The sequence below is a fragment of the Periophthalmus magnuspinnatus genome, chromosome 4 (genome assembly GCF_009829125.3).
Source record: "Periophthalmus magnuspinnatus isolate fPerMag1 chromosome 4, fPerMag1.2.pri, whole genome shotgun sequence".
NCBI lineage: Eukaryota > Metazoa > Chordata > Actinopteri > Gobiiformes > Gobiidae > Periophthalmus > Periophthalmus magnuspinnatus.
In genome coordinates this window covers 27,132,618-27,155,799 of record NC_047129.1, presented here as the reverse complement: position 1 = coordinate 27,155,799, position 23,182 = coordinate 27,132,618, and the positions used below count along the sequence as shown (strand labels likewise).

General features: G+C 40.4%; 1 protein-coding gene across 1 annotated transcript; it reads left to right on the top strand.

The window, feature by feature from the left end:
• Nucleotides 1–542: 542 nt before the first annotated feature.
• LOC129456216 (lipocalin-like) lies at nt 543–4,975 on the top strand. The gene is made up of 6 exons (XM_055221546.1): nt 543–635; nt 1,625–1,767; nt 1,990–2,063; nt 3,313–3,432; nt 3,505–3,615; nt 4,941–4,975. The coding sequence occupies exons 1-6, from the start codon at nt 543–545 to the stop codon at nt 4,973–4,975; spliced, it is 576 nt and encodes a 191-aa protein (XP_055077521.1).
• Nucleotides 4,976–23,182: the final 18,207 nt, after the last annotated feature.

Below are 23,182 nucleotides of genomic sequence, written 5' to 3'. Positions count from 1 at the left end.
CCTGTATAAATAAAGATCAATAAATAAATCTCCAGTCAGTGCACGTCTTCAGGACCTTCCTCCGGTATTTTCTCAGCTCTGGTCTGTGGATCTGTGGACATCAGATCTGTGCACTGTGTCATTCCTCTGGTGGAGGGTCTGCAACCTGCTCGTTTCAGTGGAGATGTTATTGATTTGCCTTTAATGTGACACAGTATGGCTTTAAACATACAGGAATCGTGACAAGCAGGTGTTGCCAGGCCGATCAGTGAAGAGATGACCCCACTCGCCGTCAGAATACATGTTTTTCAGACGATTTTGAGCAATAAAAACACCTGTAATTATATCAATGTGAGATAGATGCTGCACGGAACAGTTGTTTTTTAGACGACATGAACTTTGTGTAGCACATATTGGTGTAGGTAAAGTCAAACAAAAGAGGCATGTGTTCTTTGCATGTTCTGTTTGTGCTGGAGGGAGGGCATCTGACTCTCCCAGCTGTATAAGAGCGAGGTCCCAGAAGCTCCAGCTCTATCTGAGTTAGTCTCTGTGAAGAAGACACGATGACCCTCCTCATCACTGCACTGGGGCTGACCCTCTGCCTCTGCTGGACATCTGCTCTGACCCCAGTCACATCTGACTTTACCCTCGACGGGGTGAGAAACTCAACCATTTACACATTGTTAAAAGTCTCTCTATCTCTCTCTCTGTATCTATCTATCTATCTATCTCTATCTCGCTATCTCATCTCAATCTGTCCTACTTCTCTCTCTCACCTCTCTCTCTGTTTCTCTATCTCCTCTCTCCATCTCTATCGCTCTATCTATCTAACTCTTCTTTCTCTTTCTTTCTTATTTCTATATTCTATCTCTTTCTCTCTTTCTATCTCATCTCCATCTCTGTTTCCATCTATCTCCTCTATCTCTTTAGCTGTCTCGATCTCTCTTTTTCTCTCCATCTCATTTCCCTCTCTCTGTCTATCATCCTAACTCTCCCTTCTCACTCTCTCTTTCTCATCCCTAGCTAGCTTATCTCTATCTATCTCTCTAACTTACCCTCTCTATCTATCATATATATATATATCTGTGTCTCTAGCTATCTCTTCTCCGTTTCTCTCCCTCTCTCACCCTCTCCCTCTGTCTCCTCTCACTCATCCCTCTCTGTCTCTCTCTCTCCCCCCCTCTCTCTCTGCCTCTGTTTCTCCCTCTCTTTCTGTCTCCTCTCTCTCATCTCTCTGTCTCTCTCTCTCCCTGTCTCACCCCCTCTCACCCTCGCTCTCTCTGTCTGTCTCTCTTTCTCTCTGTCTCTCTCTCTCCCTGTCTCACCCCCTCTCACCCTCGCTCTCTCTGTCTGTCTCTCTTTCTCTCTGTCTCTCTCTCTCCCTCTCTCCCCGTCCCCCCCCCCCGTCTCTCCCTCGTGTCTCCTCTCTCTCATCTCTCCATCTCATATAAAGTGTCCATATTTAAGTCACTCTCACTGTTTCCAGATGGAGGGGACCTGGTACGTGGTGGCTATTGTCCTCTGTCCACCCCCCTCTCTATCTCCCCTCTCTCTCTGTCTCTCCCTGTCTCCCCCTCTCTCTCTCTCTCTCTGTCTCCTCTCTCTCATCTCTCCGTCTCATATAAAGTGTCCACACTGTTTCCAGATGGAGGGGATCTGGTACGTGGTGGCTATGGCCTCTAACTCTGAAAGTTACCTGAAAGAGAGGGACCAGTGGTTCGCAGGCCTTGGTACTTTTACAGACCTGAAGGATAAGAACCTGTTACGGATTACCCACAACAGCATGACGTAAGTGGAAAATGTCAAATTTAAGGTACATTTTTCTAAACACTGATTTAACAAAACAAAAGAGTAGCAAGTTTTGACTCTTGTTAACATTATGAGTGACTGTAAAAAGATAAACTTCACCAAAATGAGTAAAATTTTAACTATGCTTTAGAGAAATGAGTAGTCTAAATGAGTAGTTGCATGCACTTACATAAAAATAACTGAATGTTTCTTTTTGTGTAGGCCGACAGGGGAATGCTTCCAAACCGTGTCCCTGGCTCAACCCACAGGTGAACCTGGAACGTATGTCTTTACAAGTGAGTGCAGTTTTCAAAATATATTATCTCACACGCTACAATTAAGGAATATTTAGTAAACTTAAAATTACTTGGATATTCATGTTAAAATTAGATTACACAAAACTGACTCTTGTGAGCTTCATAATGCTGTTACCTCCTCAAAAACATATCTGAAGTTGTGTTTTTGTTTCATTCACACATGTCTAATCCAAGATGGGTTCTAAAATGGGCCGGGCCAGGCTATCTCTCTCTCTCTCTCTATATTATATATATATATATATATATATATATATATATATATATATATATATATAATGTGTGTGTGTGTAAGTATTACATTAGAGATTTGGCCTGTAACATGTAGCAAAGCATGACTATACAAGGCTCATTGTACAAATTGTTTCATTATTTTAAAAACTTACCTTCAGAGAAAGGCTTGCTAGCTTTTTCTAATTTAAATGCCAGCAAAAAAACGTTGGTACTTTGATTGGACTTCGGCGAAAAAATATTTAGTTGTCCACTCCACATTAAATACTCAGCTCCCACTATCCACTTTTCTTTTCTTTGATAAGTTCATTTTTGCAGAAGGGCTGATAAGAGAATAAGACAGTAATACTAGGCTGATGTAGCTGAAGTGCACCATAATTTGGTCACGTTCGGCGGGCTGGATTAATAAACCCAACAGGCTGTATGTGGCCCCTGGGCCGTAGTTTGCCCACCCCTGGTCTAATCCTTCAGTCTAAAAACATTGAGTAATGCTGCATTATTAGCCTGTCTACATCTCCAGATCAAAATGCTCTGTTCCACCTTGTGATGTCATGTAGTGGTAGTTTTAATGTTAACAGCTCCCTTTTATCTTCAGTTCAGTAGAGATAAGTGGCAATTGCACGGCTGAAATTATCCAAATGATTGTAGTAAAGGTGTATAGAGTTTAAAAACACAGTGGAGCACTTTCAGTGTTACCACATGATGACATCACAAGGTGGAACAGACTGTTTTCTGTTTGAGGGAATAACATAAATATGCAGGGTTTGTGCGGTAAACCTTCAACAGCCTGGCTCCCGATTGGCTCTTTGGTTGCTATGATACTCGCAGTTCAAGAACAAGATCCGGTTCCAGTCGTTCACGTTAAAGAACCGTTGAAAAGAGCCGATTCATTCACAAACATGTCAGATTTATGTCATTTTAACCAAAGCTGGGTGATTTATGTTTGTAGTCCACAGCCTACAATGCAAAAATATTGACTTTTTCTTGTTTTCATCAACAGAAAACGGCGTTGACCACGTCTATAAAATCATGGGCACCGTGAAAGATCAGTATGCTGTGATTTATGATACAAATACCAATAAGGCGACCGGCGAGAAGCGCAGCATTTTACTTTTATATGGTAAAAATCAGCAAACACAAGTCTGGTATTTACACTTCATCTGAGCAACTGTTTAATGCATTTATTTTACAGCTCGTGACAAAAACCCAAGCATGGATCTGCTGCACGAGTTCAGATTATATAGTTTAGAGCAGGGGATCCGGGAGGAGAACATGGCTATTGTTTTACCTGCGGATGTGAAAGGTAAGTGAGGCCGGAAACCCTGAAGTCTAATCATAATCGTTATCTGGACGATACTAGGCCTGTCACGATATCACATTTTGAAGTACGATATATTACTGGAGAAAATAAGGATGATAAATGACAATAATGAAACTACTACTACTTGTTTCCTCAACACAAACTGACCCGGAGTTGTGTTTTGTTTCATTTACACATGTTTAACACGAGTTCTTCTTTCAAACTAAAAACACTCTGTTCCACTTTGTGATGTCACTTGGTAATACAGGAAGTGCTCCACTGTATTTTGGATCATTTGGATCATTTCAGCCCTTGAATCGTCAATTCTGCGTAATATAGGAGCTTTAAAAAAATATAAGCTGAGTTCAAAGGTCAAAGTTACCCACGATAAATATTGACCCCTGAAAATAATTGTCCCGCCTTTTACATCTTATTATAACAAAAACATCAACATTATTCATTCAAAATCTAAAAACAAATGAATAAATAAAAATAATTCATGTTTCCTATGGTTTTCTTACAGTTTATACAAATATTTAAATAAAATCATAATTGTTTTTTAATGCATGAATTAGGGTTAGCAAAGGTAAGTAAAATGATATTCTAAAGTTATACTCATTTGAGCAGGTAGGCTATCGATACTGGGAAAAAAATAAATAAATAAATAATCACCTTTGACCTTTCCTGAACAGTTTTAGAGTCATCTTGGTTTTTGTCAGAACTATACGACCGAAAAGTAACATCATGTATTATTATGTAGTGTTGAAAAGGACATTGTCGTGGTATCGAAATCAGAATTGAGTCAGAGTTAATTATTATTGAAATGCACTTTGAAATTTTAGCATTGTAGGTGGCAAGACATTACAGAAAAAAAAATATCGTAGTCTCAATTTTTTCCCCTCATACTTCCTAATATTTTTAAGCCTTTCACAAAATATCAAATACTATTCTGACCTTTAAAAAAATAGGACAAATTATGATGATGATTATTATTTATTTATTTTATTTATTTTTATTATATGTTTTATTTTATTTATTTATTTTTTATATAATAACATTATTATTATTATTGTTATTTAATTTTTTTTTTACTTATACATTCAATTTTTGTGGTGTAAATGTGCAAGTTGCCACATTTTACACTAAAATTAAGCAGTACTAATTATTTTTATTTATCAGTAATTTACAGAAAAATTTGATTTTTTTTTTTGGTATAATTTTAGTAATAATATTAAAACTATTTACAAACATCAAATTTACATTGTGTTACTTTTTAAAAGTGTTTTCTACACTCAATAAACTCAATAAAACTTGTTGTTGTTCTTCAGCTGTATCCACACATATTATTCCTAAATCTAAGTAAGCCAAATGTTTTCTTCTTTTCTTTTGTAGAAGAATGCCTTGTTGCTCCAACTGTCTGAACCTCGGGGGTGCTGCAATAAAAAGAAACTGATCTAAAACATGGAACATTGTCATTACTGTTAAAAAATATCTCATATATTCATTACTGTGATTCAGATGACACATTCTATAGGCCAATAATGTTTAATACAGACGAGGGGCAGCTAAAATTACTAGTTAAAATGGAGATTTCTATTGCAACATAATGATTTCTGGAGTCAAGTCAGTAACAGAAAAGATCAGGTTCAACCATGGACTGTATATTCAGGGGTGTCAAACTCATCAGCAAAATAGTTCGTCTCAAATTTGCAAAGATATAAAAAATATGTCTGTGTAAATGCATAACTCCTGATAAACTGACATTTTAAGACAGTCATACATTTAAATTTACCTTGTCGCGGGCCATATAAATTGACATGGCGGGCCACATTTGGCCCCCGGGCCAGGAAGTACTTCACACATGCGTCCTGTTCTCAGGTCTCTGGCTCCTGTGGCTCAGAGAATAGACTTTAAAACAGCTCTGATTGTGAACAAGTCTCTCCATGGACCAGCACCAAAGCACATCTCCGACATGTTAGCGCCATATGAACCATCTCACACTCTGAGGACTTCAGGGACCGGCCTCCTGCTGGTCCCAGAGTCAGGACTAAACATGTGGAATCAGTGTTTCAGTTTTATGCAGCTAAAACCTGGAACAATTTTCTTGAAGATGTGAGACAGGCCTCTACTTTGACTTTTGAAAGGTTTTTATTTTGCGCTCTTCTGTTTTAATGTTAATTTTATGATGATTATTAGTGATTATTTATGTTTTGAGCTGTGTGATTTTAATGTCTTTCTTATTCTGTAAAGCTCTTTGAATTACTCTGTGTTTGAATTGTGCTGTACAAATAAACTTGGCTTGCCTAAAGAATAATTAGAGCTTTGTTATCTGAAGTCAGCCGTGTAAAGCTGCAATGACATTTGTCCTTCTGAATCTGTGTCCCATCTGCACACTAGAGATGGGACGATATTAAATTTTAGACTCACGATTATTGTGGCCAAAATAATCACGATTAACGACATTATTGCGATAATTATTAACCTGTTAACGTTCCGACGGCCCGGACCTACTTTACAACTTTACAGCAATGTACATACACTTCTGCGTCACCCACACAAACAATCTACACATCAAATGAAAGCTGCGGCGCTCGTCTTTCTGGATATGCAAACCATTTTCACCTGCAATCACCACAGTGCTGACAGGAAAGACGTTTTTACAGAAAAGTCACAAAGTGTGAATCTGGACTTCACTTACCATTGAGCGCTCTGGTTCTGTCAAACATCAACATATTCACACAAAGTTGGTCTCATTTGTTTCGTAAAGGTCCAGAGAATATAATCCAGTCAAGAAATTATGTCCACAAAATAAGATCCTCCATGTCCAATCTGCTGCAGGAAAGTACTCCAAATATTAAATCTGCTCCGTCACTTCTTTGCATTTCTTTTGTCGATTTCAGGCATAATAAACTTCACACAGCGCCAAATTTCTTCCTCAGTGCTAAACACATGCGTTAGCTTGTGATTGACACCAGTGTTGGCCAATAAGGTGGGGGTTGTGGGTTACTGAGGCCGCAGACAGTGCTACAGCGAATTACATACGTAATGTACGTATCATATGCTCAAAGACAGCAGTGGAAGTGCGGTCCGTGGTGTAGGCCTGTCCCACTTCAGCAAGATGGCGGCTACACTGAGGAGGGCAGATTCTCAACCGGAACCTTCAAACTACACTTTGAGGAGTACTTCGAAGGGACCCTTCAAAGGGTGCATTTGGCAAATTGAGACACGGCCGTTGTCGAAATGGACCAGTCGTTGTCGCGCCAGAAGTGATGCAAGTGCCCGTCGACGAACCCTTAGAAAGATGCAATTAAGGCACTTTGGTGAATTGGGAAACGGCCAAAGCCGAGTGGATGCAGAAATGTGTGCATAATGCCACATTTTACACACTGTTGTTTTGCGTTTTAAACATGACGAAACAGACAACACAAAGGGAGTACGTGATCAAAGACACTGTGGATGTTTCTACAAGTACAAGTTAAACTAGAGGCATCTCTGACCCGGAGCAGTTCATGGCAAAGAGTAAAGATCCCACAGTGGACTCAGGAGTAAAGGACCTTATTTTTTGATGGATTGGATGCTGTTCTCTATCGGTAAGCGAGGTTTATTCTGTTATTGACTTAACTCTAGGTAAAATATACCTTGTATAATCATTATCTTTGCTTCTGTGCACATAGTGCGCATTTGGACCATGCGCTCTGGCACATTTGTGTTCAGCTGTATGAATTAGACTTAATTTGTCTATTGTTTAAAAGGTGTTGTTTTATTCTGCAGTTTGCAGAATAAAACAACAGGTAAAAATCTAAGATGTGCACACATTAGCATTTCATCTGTGCGCACGGGTGAGGCGCGCACTGGTAAGTTCCTGTGGAGAGTTACGGATCAGACTTTGTTTATTGTTGAAATCTGGCAGAATATAGTTCAGACAGAGATAAGCACAGAAGCTACAAGTGTCATTGCTATGACAGAGTGGGCAAACACCACAAACTAACATCTAAACATTAGATTAGAACTGGAAACATGAGGCAGTGTGGTGCCATAAAGGCGATTATAATCGTGCGCAATGATTGCGATTATTAAAAATGCAACGAACGATATTATCGTATATCGTCCCATCCCTACTGCACACAGGAGCTCAGCCTCTGTCAGCACTGGACTCCTGCTCAGCTCACTAAGACCATTCTTCTCTGGATCACTTTGTTTGGAGAACCAGCCCTTTTACTAGATTATTATGTAACTGAGAAAGTGTAAATTAACACAGGTGGAACAAAGCAAATATGTACTAACTGAAAATTCAAGTGCAAACTGACATGAGGTCTGTTAGCATACTGTTGCACAATGGACAAAACATAGCCCAGGGGAAAGAACATTGGGTTTTTTGGGGTTCCCCTGTATAAATAAAGATCAATAAATAAATCTCCAGTCAGTGCACGTCTTTAGGACCTTCCAGTATTTTCTCAGCTCTGGTCTGTGGATCTGTGGACATCAGATCTGTGCACTGTGTCATTCCTCTGGTGGAGGGTCTGCAACCTGCTCGTTTCAGTGGAGATGTTATTGATTTGCCTTTAATGTGACACAGTATGGCTTTAAACATACAGGAATCGTGACAAGCAGGAGTTGCCAGGCCGATCAGTGAAGAGATGACCCCACTCGTCGTCAGAATACATGTTTTTCAGACGATTTTGAGCAATAAAAACACCTGTAATTATATCAATGTGAGATAGATGCTGCACGGAACAGTTGTTTTTTAGACGACATGAACTTTGTGTAGCACATATAGGTGTAGGTAAAGTCAAACAAAAGAGGCATGTGTTCTTTGCATGTTCTGTTTGTGCTGGAGGGAGGGCATCTGACTCTCCCAGCTGTATAAGAGCGAAGTCCCAGAAGCTCCAGCTCTATCTGAGTTAGTCTCTGTGAAGAAGACACGATGACCCTCCTCATCACTGCACTGGGGCTGACCCTCTGCCTCTGCTGGACATCTGCTCTGACCCCAGTCACATCTGACTTTACCCTCGATGGGGTGAGAAACTCAACCATTTACACATTGTTAAAACTCTCTCCATCTCTCTCTGTATCTATCTATCTATCTCTATCTCGCTATCTCATCTCAATCTGCCCTACTTGTCTCTCTCATCTCTCTCTCTCTGTTTCTCTATCTCCTCTCTCCATCTCTTATGTTTTTCTCTTCTTCTCTCTAGCTCCCTCTGTCTCTCTATCTAACTCTTCTCTCTCTCTTTCTTTCTTATCTCTATCTCTCTCTTTTTCTCTCTATCTCATTTCCCTCTCTCTGTCAATCATCCTAACTCTCCCTTCTCACTCTCTCTCTCTCTCTTTCTCATCCCTAGCTATCTTACCTCTCTCTCTCTACATACATACATATATATATGTATGTGTGTGTGTGTGTGTGTGTCTCTAGCTATCCCTTCTGTCTCTCTATGTCCATCTGTCTATCTCTCCCTCTCTATCTCCTTTACACCCCATCTGTCTCTCTCTCTGCCCCCTCTATCTATCTCTCTGCCTCTGTCGCTCCCTCTCTTTCTCTCTCCCTCTGTCTCTCTCTCTCTCTCTCTCCCTCTGTCGCATCTCTCTCTCTCTCTCTCTGTGTCTCTCTCCCTCTCTCTTTCTCTCCCTCTGTCTCTCTCTTTCTCTCTCTCCCCCTCTCTCTCCCTCTGTCTCTCCCTCTTTCTCTCTCCCTCTCTCTCTCTTTCTCTCTCCCTCCCTCTCTCTCTCCCCGTCTCTCCCTCTCTCTCTTTGTCTCTCATATAAAGTGTCCATATTTAATGAACTCTCACTGTTTCCAGATGGAGGGGACCTGGTACGTGGTGGCTATGGTCCTCTGTCCACCCCCCTCTCTATCTCCCCTCTCTATCTCCCCTCTCTCTCTGTCTCCCCCTCTCTCTCTCTCTCTCCCTCTCTTTGTCTCCTCTCTCTCATCTCTCCATCTCATATAAAGTGTCCATATTTAAGTCACTCTCACTGTTTCCAGATGGAAGGGACCTGGTACGTGGTGGCTATGGTCCTCTGTCCACCCCCCTCTCTTTCTCCCCTCTCTCTCTGTCTCCTCTCTCTCATCTCTCCGTCTCATATAAAGTGTCCACACTGTTTCCAGATGGAGGGGATCTGGTACGTGGTGGCTATGGCCTCTAATTCTGAAAGTTACCTGAAAGAGAAGGACCAGTGGTCCGCAGGCCTTGGTACTTTTACAGACCTGAAGGATAAAAACCTGTTACGGATTACCCACAACAGCATGACGTAAGTGGAAAATGTCAAATTTAAAGTACATTTGACAGATTCTGATATTTAATTATGACTTGTTTTGGTGGGACAGGACCTGAGGTAATTACTCATAACTTTATATCAGTCCAAAGGCAGTTTGTGAAGAAAAGTAGAAAACAAAAAGTTGAAAAATACAGGAAGTAGAGAGAATATACACACAAGGAAGACATTTTTCTAAACACTGATTTAACAAAACAAAAGAGTAGCAAGTTTTGACTCTTGTTAACATTATGAGTGACTGTAAAAAGATAAACTTCACCAAAATGAGTAAAATCTTAACTATGCTTTAGAGAAATGAGTAGTCTAAATGAGTAGTTGCATGCACTTACATAAAAATAACTGAATGTTTCTCTTTGTGTAGGCCGACAGGGGAATGCTTCCAACTCGTGTCCCTGGCTCAACCCACAGGTGAACCTGGAACGTATGTCTTTACAAGTGAGTGCAGTTTTCAAAATATATTATCTCACACGCTACAATTAAGGAATATTTAGTAAACTTAAAATTACTTGGATATTCATGTTAAAATTAAATTACACAAAACTGACTCTTGTCCATCCATCCATCCATTTTCTTCCGCTTATCTGGAGCCGGGTCGCGGGGGCAGCAGTCTAAGCAGGGACTCCCAGACTTCCCTCACCCCGGACACGTCCTCCTGCTCCTCCGGTGGGATCCCAAGGCGTTCCCAGGCCAGCGGAGAGACATAGTCCCTCCAGCGTGTCCTGGGTCTTCCCCGGGGCCTCCTCCCGGTGGGACATGCCCAGAACACCTCCCTAGGGAGGCGTCCAGGAGGCATCCTGAGCAGATGCCCGAGCCACCTCAGCTAGTTCCTCTCGACGTGTAGGAGCAGCGGCTCTACTCCGAGCTCCTCCCGTGTGACCGAGCTCCTCACCCTATCCCTAAGGGATAGGGTGCTCTGCGGAGGAAACCCATTTCAGCCGCTTGTATCCGCGACCTTGTCCTTTCGGTCATTACCCAGATCTCATGACCATAGGTGAGGGTAGGAACGTAGATTGACCGGTAAATCGAGAGCTTCGCCTTTGGGCTCAGCTCCTTCTTCACCACAACGGACCGATACAGCGACCGCATCACTGCAGACGCTGCACCGATCCGCCTGTCAATCTCCCGCTCCATCCTTCCCTCACTCGTGAACAAGACCCCGAGATACTTGAACTCCTCCACTTGAGGCAGAGACTCACCACCCACCCGGAGAGAGCAAACCACCTTTTTCCGGTCGAGAACCATGACCTCGGATTTGGAGGAGCTGATTCTCATCCCAGCCACTTCACACTTGGCTGAAAAACCGCCCCAGTGCCTGCTGCAGGTCCTGGCTCGAAGAAGCCATCAGGACCACATCATCTGCAAACAGCAGAGATGAAATCCTGTGGTTCCCAAACCAGACCCCCTCCAGCCCCTGGCTGCGCCTAGAAATTCTGTCCATAAATATAATGAACAGAACAGGTGGTTGGCAAGCTCCTCGGTGGCAAGGCTCCGGGGGTGGACGAGATCCGTCCTGAGTACCTCAAGTCTCTGGATGTTGTGGGGCTGTCTTGGCTGACACGTCTCTGCAACATCGCGTGGCGGTCGGGGACAGTACCACTGGACTGGGTGGTGGTGGGTGGTGGTCCCTCTGTATAAGGGGGACCGGAGGGTGTGTTCCAATTACAGGGGAATCACACTCCTCAGCCTTCCCAGTAAGGTCTATTCCAGGGAACTGGAGAGGAGAATCCGACCGATAGTCGAACCTCGGATTCAAGAGGAGCAGTGTGATTTTCGTCCTGGTCGTGGAACACTGGACCAGCTCTATACTCTCCATCGGGTCCTCGAGGGCTCATGGGAGTATGCCCAACCAGTCCACATGTGTTTTGTGGATCTGGAGAAGGCATTCGACCGTGTCCCTCGTGGTGTCCTTTGGGGGGTGCTCCGGGAGTATGGGGTCCGGGGCCCTTTGTTAAGGGCTGTCCGGTCCCTGTATGACCGGAGCAGGAGCTGTGTTTGCATTGCCGGAAGTAAGTCAGACCTGTTCATGAAGCCCCCGACAACATAGCTCCCAGGATCATTCGGGTGCTCAAACCCCTCCACCACATTAAGGTGGCGGTTCGGGGAGGGGACTGACTCTCGTGAGCTTCATAATGCTGTTACCTACTCAAAAACAGAGTGGGCAAACTTTTTGAGACACGATGGGTTCTAAAATTTGACAGATGGGCCGGGCCAGGATATATATATATATATTTATATATACACACCAGTGGCGGCCGTGCATTTCACACGTAGGCCTTCAGTAGTGCTATGTCTGAATCAATCCACTTATCAATAACTATTTTATGGCTATAAAAACAATCTTATTATGCAGAAATGCAGTATAAAGAGCCGTTGCATCGCAGATAGATAACGCGTGTAGCCACAATAAATGCCTTTACTGAAGAAACAAACATGGGGTGCACAAGTAACGCACATAAAAAAGCATCAATAATAACCTCATAACGTAATAGTATTATTTGAGAAAATAGCAACATTTTACTCACCCATTCAATCCAGAAGACATGACCGCGGTGCCGTCAAAACACTGTGCCACAACTTTATCCAGATATTCATTTGCCACCAAAAAATGGATGATAAGACCTGCAATGTCATCAGCTCCCACTGGTAACATCTACACATTTGACAAACCGCTCCTTGACACCTGTGCCCGTTACGTGACGCAGGACCAGGGCGAGCTGCGCTGCGTTAAGGTGCGTTCACACCAGGGCGTCAACAACGCGCTGGACGCCTCTATTTAGACGCCTGTAAATTTGAACGCAGACGACTCCTCCGCGTGTCTTGGACGCTCTGGACGCGCACTGTTTTTCCGGTCTGTGCACAATGGCAGACCGAGCTCCACTGATAATCCTCCAGATAAGGTCCTTTTTGTCCCGGTCTTTATAAACTGCCAACGTCACATTATAAAGTTGTGGGCGCTGGCAAATGGCAACAACAAGTCTGTCCTCCATTCTCCGTGTTTGTGGCTCCCGGTGTACTGAAGAATAACCTCTCCACGTCACTGGAGCGTGGTCTCTGATTGGTTGCAGCTGCGCGTCGAACGCCCCGGAGGTGAGTTCACACCGGTGCGTCAGGTGCGTCCAGTTTACATGTAAAGTCAATGGTGGACGCGTGTCTTGGCCACGCTGCGTTTTTGCGGCGCGCCTTGAGCGACCAGAACGGCGCAAATCTGGCGTCGGCGCGTGCACAGTGTCCAGGCGTCAAGACGCCACAAAAGTTCAGATATTTGAACTTTTGTGGCGTTTGACGCGCAGCTGCAACCTATAAATATATATATATATATATATATATATATATATATATATATATATATATAGGTTTACCGCACAAACCCATATATATATATGGGTTTGTGCGGTAAACCTTCAACAGCCTGGCTCCCAATTGGCTCTTTGGTTGCTATGATACTCGCAGTTCAAGAACAAGATCTGGTTCCAGTCGTTCACGTTAAAGAACCTTTGAAAAGAGCCGATTCATTCACAAACATGTCAGATTTATGTCATTTTAACCAAAGCCGGGTGATTTATGTTTGTAGTCCACAGCCTACAATGCAAAAATATTGACTTTTTCTTGTTTTCATCAACAGAAAACGACGTTGACCACGTCTATAAAATCTTGGGCACCGTGAAAGATCAGTATGCTGTGCTTAATGATTCAAATACCAATGAGGCGACCGGCGAGAAGCGCAGCATTTTACTTTTATATGGTAAAAAACAACAAACACAAGTCTGGTATTTACACTTCATCTGAGCAACTGTTTAATGCATTTATTTTACAGCTCGTGACAAAAACCCAAGCATGGATCTGCTGCACGAGTTCAGATTATATAGTTTAGAGCAGGGGATCCGGGAGGAGAACATGGCTATTGTTTTACCTGCGGATGTGAAAGGTAAGTGAGGCCGGAAACCCTGAAGTCTAATCATAATCGTTATCTGGACGATACTAGGCCTGTCACGATATCACATTTTGAAGTACGATATATTACTGGAGAAAATAAGGATGACAATAATGAAACTACTACTACTTGTTTCCTCAACACAAACTGACCCGGAGTTGTGTTTTGTTTCATTTACACATGTTTAACACGAGTTCTTCTTTCAAACTGAAAACACTCTGTTCCACTTTGTGATGTCACTTGGTAATACAGGAAGTGCTCCACTGTGTTTTGAAACTCCACACACCTTCACTAGAATCATTTGGATCATTTCAGCCCTTGAATCGTCAATTCTGCGTAATATAGGAGCTTTAAAAAAATATAAGCTGAGTTCAAAGGTCAAAGTTACCCACGATAAATATTGACCCCTGAAAATAATTGTCCCGCCTTTTACATCTTATTATAACAAAAACATCAACATTATTCATTCAAAATCTAAAACAAATGAATAAATAAAATAATTCATGTTTCCTATGGTTTTCTTACAGTTTATACAAATATTTAAATAAAATCATAATTGTTTTTTAATGCATGAATTAGGGTTAGCAAAGGTAAGTAAAATGATATTCTAAAGTTGTACTCATTTGAGCAGGTAGGCTATCGATACTGGGAAAAAAAATAAAAAATAAATAATCACCTTTGACCTTTCCTGAACAGTTTTAGAGTCATCTTGGTTTTTGTCAGAACTATACGACCGAAAAGTAACATCATGTATTATTATGTAGTGTTGAAAAGGACATTGTCGTGGTATCGAAATCAGAATTGAGTCAGAGTTAATTATTATTGAAATGCACTTTGAAATTTTAGCATTGTAGGTGGCAAGACATTACAGAAAAAAAAATATCGTAGTCTCAATTTTTTCCCCTCATACTTCCTAATATTTTTAAGCCTTTTCACAAAATATCAATACTAAAATAGGACAAATTATGATGATGATGATTATTATTATGATTATTATGATTATTTATTTATTCATTTATTTATTTATTTATTTATTTTTATTATATGTTTTATTTAATTTATTTATTTTTTATATAATAACAATAATAATAATGGTTTGTTGTTTTTTTTAAACTTATACATTCAATTTTTGTGGTGTAAATGTGCAAGTTACCACATTTTACACTAAAATTAAGCAGTACTAATTATTTTTATTTATCAGTAATTTACAGAAAAGTTATATTTTTATTTTTTATTTTTTGTATAATTTTAGTAATAATATTAAAACTATTTGCAAACATCAAACTTACATTGTGTTACTTTTTAATAGCGTTTTCTACACTCAATAAACTCTGTTGTTGTTGTTGTTCAGCTGTATCCACACATATTATTCCTAAATCTAAGTAAGCCAAATGTTTTCTTCTTTTCTTTTGTAGAAGAATGCCTTGTTGCTCCAACTGTCTGAACCTCGGGGGTGCTGCAATAAAAAGAAACTGATCTAAAACATGGAACATTGTCATTACTGTTAAAAAATATCTCATATATTCATTACTGTGATTCAGATGACACATTCTATAGGCCAATAATGTTTAATACAGACGAGGGGCAGCTAAAATTACTAGTTAAAATGGAGATTTCTATTGCAACATAATGATTTCTGGAGTCAAGTCAGTAACAGAAAAGATCAGGTTCAACCATGGACTGTATATTCAGGGGTGTCAAACTCATCAGCAAAATAGTTCGTCTCAAATTTGCAAAGATATAAAAAATATGTCTGTGTAGCGGCGTACATTTTAAGACGGTCATATATTTAAATTTACCTTGTCGTAGGCCACATAAAATGACATGGCGGGCCGCATTTGGCCCCCGGGCCTTGAGTTTGACACATGTGGTACATATGAATGGACAGAGCTAACCCGCTAGCTGTCGCATCCCAAATCGGAAGTGATCATGGGCGCACTTCCGGCTCCATCGATCATTATTATTTTTTCACTATTTTGTCCGTAAATCAACCGCTAAGAGTTAGTAACAGGTTTGATTGACAGTGTTAAACCAGTGTTGCAAGTGGGAAGGGGCGTTACCTTCAACACATTTGCTTCGGATTGGCTCTTTGGTCGCTATGATACTTGCAATCGGAATTCAGAAAATGAAACTCAGCTCCAAATCCGTCCCTATAGCCGCTATAGCCTAGATGAACTTCATGTGACCGGAGCCGAGCGCTAGTCGCTTAGTCCACTTCTTTATACAGTCGATGGGTTCAACATTTGTGAATTTAGATATTTTATGGCAAAGTATAGTATCGAGAGGGAAAACGGGCTCTTGTCTCTCATCTGGGAGTGTGACATCAGCACATTTGAGAATCTGAAAAGCACCAAAATACTTTTAACATGTTGAGGTTGTAGAATTTGGGCTAATGTAACTCTATGGGAGATCTATAAACGCTGATCTTTTTTGTTCAGGATTGGGTCCACAAACTTGCAATATTAATCTCATGTTTTAAAAAGCCTGTATTGCACTATTTTCTTATATATGTTATAATGTTGTCCTCATCACAAACAGACCTGGAGTTGTGTTTAGCTTCATTCACACATGTTTGACACACAAATCCTGCATATTTAGACTGAGTTCTTCCCTCAAACAGAAAACACTAACGTTCCACCTTGTGATGTCATCATGTGGTAATACAGGAAGTGCTCCACTGTGTTTTTAAACTCCATGCACCTTCACTAGAATCATTCGGCGAATTTCAGCACTAGAATTGCGCATTTCTACTAAACAAAAGGAACAAAAGGTAAAAGCTGTTAGCCCATTAATGTTAAAAACTACCTCTTCATGACATCACAACGTGGAACAGGACATTTTGAGCTTTGGAGGTGTAGTCAGACTAATAATAAAGTGGAAATGAAAACTAAAATAAAAACTTTTGCCTCTTCTAGACTCCTCTCACCTGCAGTTTACCACAAGTGAGGAAGAAGTTTCTATCTATTTCCAGCACAAAAATAGCTTACTTTATTTATTGTAAACCGTCTATTCTCGGAGCTGTCCTTACTATTTTTGGAAGTTACCCGTGTCCCCGTTGCCATAGAAACACGACCAGGAAGGGGGCTGCATCCGAGAAATCTAACTTTTCCACTAGGCCAAGTTACAACACGCTACACTGCTTTTCCCGAAACCATCTCACACCATCTATAATTAAACCGTGATAGCAACGGGTTTAAAATCCATCCAGCTAATGGTTTCTGGAATGTCCCGCAGTACGACATTAAACTTCCCCATCTCCCTGGAGAAGTTAAAGGTTAGTTAAAGGTCTGATCTGTGGAGAGGAGACCCGGTTTGCAGTAAGAATTGACGCTTCTCGGGTTATCGTGGGGCATCTGTATGTTGACCTAGTGGTGTCACCTGCTTGTTTCCGTGGAGATAGGTAGTTTTAACCTCCTGAGACCTGGTGTCCTCATCTGTGGACAACACATTTTGGATTGTTTAGGCCACAGTGCAAATTTTTAGAAGAACAGCAACAAGAACATGTTCAATTTTGAATATTTCTAAGAGTTTAGAATTTTTATTTTATTTTTTGTTTATTTTTATTTTATTTTTTTATTTAATTATTTGTATTTAATTATTTTATTTTTATTTGTTTTTATTATTATTTTTATTGTATTTTTATTTTTATTTATTTTTTATTTACTTATTTTTTTATTTTTTTATTTGATTAAAGCTCGGGTCTCAGGAGGTTAATGCCACACTGCGGAACATTCCCGTCAAAGTAATCACATTTCGGCTAGAAGACCCTCCAACGGGAAAGTTACACAACAACGTACGGGCCTATTCACCAGTTAAAAAACAAAACTGACATATATTTAGACTGAGTTCCCGGAATGGCTCCTAATGCATAACGTAAAAGTAACAAAATAAATAAATAAATAAACCTCGTTAGGGGCTAAAACGTTCATGCCCGGTCTTGCTAGTGGAGCGGTGGAAGTGCGTGCTGCTGGGAAGGCGGTGACTCATGGTGCTAGTACGGTACACAGGGGAACCTCGCGTGTGTGCGGAGGAGCAGCTTCCTGTCTGCATGAGTTTGTGAGAAAACACCAAGAACACCCACCTCTGCAACTGCCCATCATTATGTAATCACCTTTTTATTATCTATATTCACGCTCGTTACATCGTTATCACAGATTTTCTACAAGGGCTATGGACAACGTGAAGGAATTAAAGGTTCTATATTACGCAAAATTGACTCTCGTGAGCTTCATGCCATGTTATAATGTTTTTACTGCATCAAAAACATACCTGGAGTTGTGTTTTGTTTCATTCGAACGTGTTTATTATTAGTCTGTCTACTTCTCCAAAGCTCAAAATGCTCTGTTCCAACTCGTGATGTCATGAAGTGGTAGTTTTCAAGTTAACAGCTCCTTTTGTTCGTTTCCGATTGGCAATTCCAGGACTGAAATGATCCAAATGATTCTAGTGAAGGTGTATGGAGTTTAAAAACACAGTGGAGCACTTCCTGTATCACCATATGACATCACAAGGTGGAACAGTGTTTTCGGTTTCTCTGAAGGTTGTGAAAATATAAGCTTTGCAAACCATTTAAAATGTACTAATTGTTTTTTAATGTTTTTTAAAAGAGCATAAAAATCAGGTACAGCGTTTTTAAATGTTTGTTTTTTGTTTTTTTTCTAGTATTGTAAAAGCTGCACACTACAAGCATTTAATTATAACAAATTTAGTTGACTGCAAACCCAAAAGAGCTGAATGTCGAATGAGAGCTGACTGTCTGAGAAAAGTTACAAAGTGCACTTTTACTGTCAAATCCTGCAGTTCTGGTCCTGACCAACTCAAGATCAGGCATCAATAAAGCGTAACTCAAACTTACCATTGACAACTGAAGCTTCTAATATTCTAATAGGTCATGGATTTGATTAGGATTTGTGTGTTAAACATCTGCGAATGGAACAAAACAAAACTCCAGGTATGTTTTTGATCAGAAAACATCATTACAATCAATAAAATGCACAAGGCAAGTTTGAATAGAGCCCAGAAGAGATCGCTAAATTATTGTAACATGCACGGATGACATCTTAAATCTCTCCAGGCATGTTTCTCAAAGAACGTTAAAGCTCAAAATAAATAAATAGTTGATTTTGAGTAATACTCGCTCTTTAAAGGTATACTATGTAACTTATCTGGTAGAGCAGGTGTGTCAAACTCATTTTCACAGAGAGCCACATCATCAAAATGGTCGCTCTCAAAGCCAGATGTAACTATGAGATAAATGTAACCAAATGTAATGTAAAATAAATGCAACTACTTTTTTCTATATTTATGACTTATTCACATTACAAATATTGCATATGGATTTGCACAGATATGAAAAAATGTCTGCCTAACTGTGTACCTCCTGATAAACTGATATTTTAAGACAGTCATACCTTTTAATTTACTTTGTCGCGGGCCACATAACAAGATCTGGCGGGCCACATTTTGCCCACGGGCCTTGAGTTTGACACATGTGGTAGAGGGTATGCCACCTGCTTGTCTTAAATATGTTATTACTTTGCTTGAAATGTGCTAAATCGACAATATAGCGTTAAACATATATTTCCATGGAGACAAGCTTTGACACTATGCAAGGATACAGGCCTGATCTGCGGAGAGGCACAGTAAGAACGCATATTCACATTAAAATGAATAAATATTTAAAGATAAGGCGGTGGACAGGGAGCTGCAAGAGGATGTTTAACACACAAATAAAACAGAAACTTCAGCAGTTTTCAGGGTTTCCTGCAGCCCTAGTTGAAACCTAGTTGGACCAAATGCAGAGGCGAAAATTTAGTTCTGAAACAATAAAAATCTCAAAACATGTAAATGAGAATATAAATAAATGACCACCACACACTGAATACATAATTTAAACATAATACAAATTCAAAATATCATAAAGAAATACATCCAAATATCTGGTTCAGCTCAGTCCAAACTCTACCATCCCTTGTTTCCTGTTTTGTTGTTTATCTAGATGAGGTTCCGCTACCTTCTTGTCACCCAATAAATGCTACTCCTTTGTCTGAAATGTTCCGCAATATAACATGATACTGCATGGAGACAAGGAGTGATAGTTTTCAAGTTACCTTTACCATTTGTCCAGTAGAGCTTGGTAATTCCAGGTCTGAAATTATCCAAATTATCCAAATGATTCTAATGAAGGCGCATAGAGTTTAAGAAACAGTGGAGCACTTCCTGTATTACCATGTGACATCACAAAGTGGAACAGAGTGTTTTCTGTTTGAGAGAAGAACTGAGCCTAAATATGCAGGATTTGTACGTTAAACATGTGTGAATGAAACAAAACAAACCTGAGGAAACAACATTATAGATTAGAAAACAGCGTAATAAGGGCGATTTAATAAACTATTTGTTCACTATAAATACAGTCTTTGTTCATGGTTTATTAAGGCTAATTACAGTGTCGTTATAGCCATAAAACACACTAACCCAAACTCCACTTCTTTTGGCCTGATTGCGAGGATAAAAGAGCCTGCCCACTCTGCTCTTGCTCACTGCAGTAGCCGGGCGAACACCCACGAGATGGTTGCTAATATAGGTTATGTGTCTGTGACGTGGTATTGGGGGCCCGGAAAGATCCCCCTATGACGCATTTGAATAGTATACACTTATAATTCATGAGGAAGTCCAAAATAGAGGGTGGATATTGTGTTTTGTGGGGTTTGCAAATGACAGCACATGAACAGTCAGAGCAAAAAGAAACAAAAAAGGTGGGTTTTGGGAAGCCGTGATACAGGAAGTGATAGTCAAAGTGGGATTAAACACCTAAACTCAAAAACCCAAAGCCCAAAAACTACTTTACAAATAGAGCTGCTAATCTGGGCCGTACCTGGAGGATTAAAGGGGAGGGTGAGGGGCGGGGTCTGGACATATGAGGAATAGTGTGATTGGTCTAACAGGTAGCTACACTTCAAACTCCGCCCTTTCAGCCAGGTGTTTCTTGTAATCAGAAACACCTGATTACAAGAAACTGTAATCAGGGCAGTTTTGTGTGATGTCACCAAGTACCTGACACACAGGACACACCATTTTCATACACTTTTGATCACAAAGCTGCAAATCTACCTAGTTTGTGATAGAATACACGGCGAAAACATCAAAATGAAGCTCATCGAGGTTAGCGGTTACCTGGGAGACCGCGAGTATCATAGCAACCAAACAGCCAATCCAGAGCGTGGCTGTTAAAGGTAACGCTCGTTCCCGTCTGCACCGCTGGTTGCACTGAAGCTGAGCCACGTTGTCAATCGAGCCTGTTGCTAACGCTAGTGGGAGTGACTTTGGGGAAAGAAGGAGCCTGATTTGTCTGTTATTAAAGTTCATATCTTGATTTAGCGACAAAATCGTCACGCAGGTAGTAACTGGACTCACATGCAACAAATTAAATTAAGAAAACTGAACACAGGGAGAACAGAGGACTGGAACAAGCTGGGAAATGAAGCTGGACTGGGGATAAACAAGAAAACCGGCAGAACTGTGACAAAAATAGCGAAATAAAAGTACCAGGATCATGTAGAACTGGTTAATACGAACATTTTAAGACCAAAATGACGATTTACTGCAGTTGCTACAAAGAGAGGGATGACAGTTTTTCAATAGAAAGTGAATTGGAGCCAGAGTCGATGGAGCCGGAAGCGCAAACGTGACTTCCAATGTGGAACGTGGCAGCTAGCGGGTTAGCAATGTCCATTTATGTATACAGTCAATGGTCAAAAAAACATAATAATCTCAGTTAATTATGTTGCTGATTTCAGATGACATCGTAGCATTTTATAGGTCAATGATGTTTAATTCAATAATTGTCGAGATCAGTTTTAATACGTGTTGTAACAGTGAGTTTGAGCGTTATCTTTTATCTGAAAACCTCCATTAGAAACATTTCACATAGACTCGGTGATGTTTGACATGCATTCTCATTTATAACATTTATCTTCGTCTAGTTTATCTGCTTGTGCTATTCTGGTGCGCTGAAGCCCTCCTTTGAAAGTCCCCTCGGTGAGATCATCTGGCTCCATTCTGTCACAGCTCCTCCCGGGACTGGCCTCATTTAAACTGCCTCTCTGTTTAAATAAGCCCATAGCTTTATAAACACTGTGATAGACACTGTTTTTTTGTCTTTAAGGAGTTTTTTTTTACTCTTCTGTCGTATTAACCGCAAACACTTAACATATTTACATCACCATGTTACCTTTTACTGTTTTGAAAATGCTATAGTCGCCTGAAAACAACGTATTAACAGTTTCACTTTCGTTTTTTGACGCTCTCCCTTCAGAGTGTAATCACCACACAATCAGCTTGCATCCTGCTAATGTTGTTGTGTACAGTTTTGTATCGTGTTTTTGTAAATTTATGGAGAATTGTTGTGAGGGAGCATGGGTGACGTAGGCTTGTGGGCGGAGCTTTGTACAGAATTTTTACAGCGAACCGTACAGAGAGTTTGATTAAAGCCCGGAAGAGATCGCTAAATTATTAAAAGATGCATGGATGACATCTTAAATCTCTTCAGGCATGTTTTTGAGAGAAAGTTAAAAGTCAAAATAAATAAATAAAATAATAAAAAAAATAATTAAAATATAAATAAAAAATGATAAAAAAAATAAAATAAATAAATAAATAGATAAAAAATTGATTAATAAAAAAATAAAAATAAAAACAAACAAATAAATAAATGAATAAATAAATCAACTAATAAATGAATGAATGAATAAATAAATAAATAGTCCATTTTGAGCAATAGCCGGTCTTTAAAGGCACACTATGTAACTTATCTGGTACAGGGTATGCCACCTGCTTGTCTTAAATATGTTATTACTTTGCTTGGAATGTTCTAAATCGACAATATAGCATTAAACATATATTTCCATGGAAACAAGCTGTGACACTATGCAAGGATACAGGCGTGATCTGTGGAGAGGCAACCCCACTCACAGTAAGTATCTCTATGAGGTTTTTGCAGAGTCACGCTAAAATGAATAAATATTTAAAGATAAGGCGGTGGACAGGGAGCTGCAAGAGGATGTTAAACACTACACAAATAAAACAGAAACTTCAGCAGCTTACAGGGTTTTCTGCAGCCCTAGTTGAAAAATGGACCAAATGCAGAGGAAAAAATTTAGTTCTGAAACAATCCATCCATCCATCTACTTCCGCTTTATCCGGGGCCGGGTCGCGGAGGCAGCTGTTTCAGCAGGGAAGCCCAGACTTCCCTTTCCACACACACTTCCTTCAGCTCTTCCGGGAGAATCCTGAGGCGTTCCCAGGCCAGCCGAGAGACATGGTCCCTCTAGTGTGTCCTGGGTCTTCCCCGGGGCCTCCTCCCGGTAG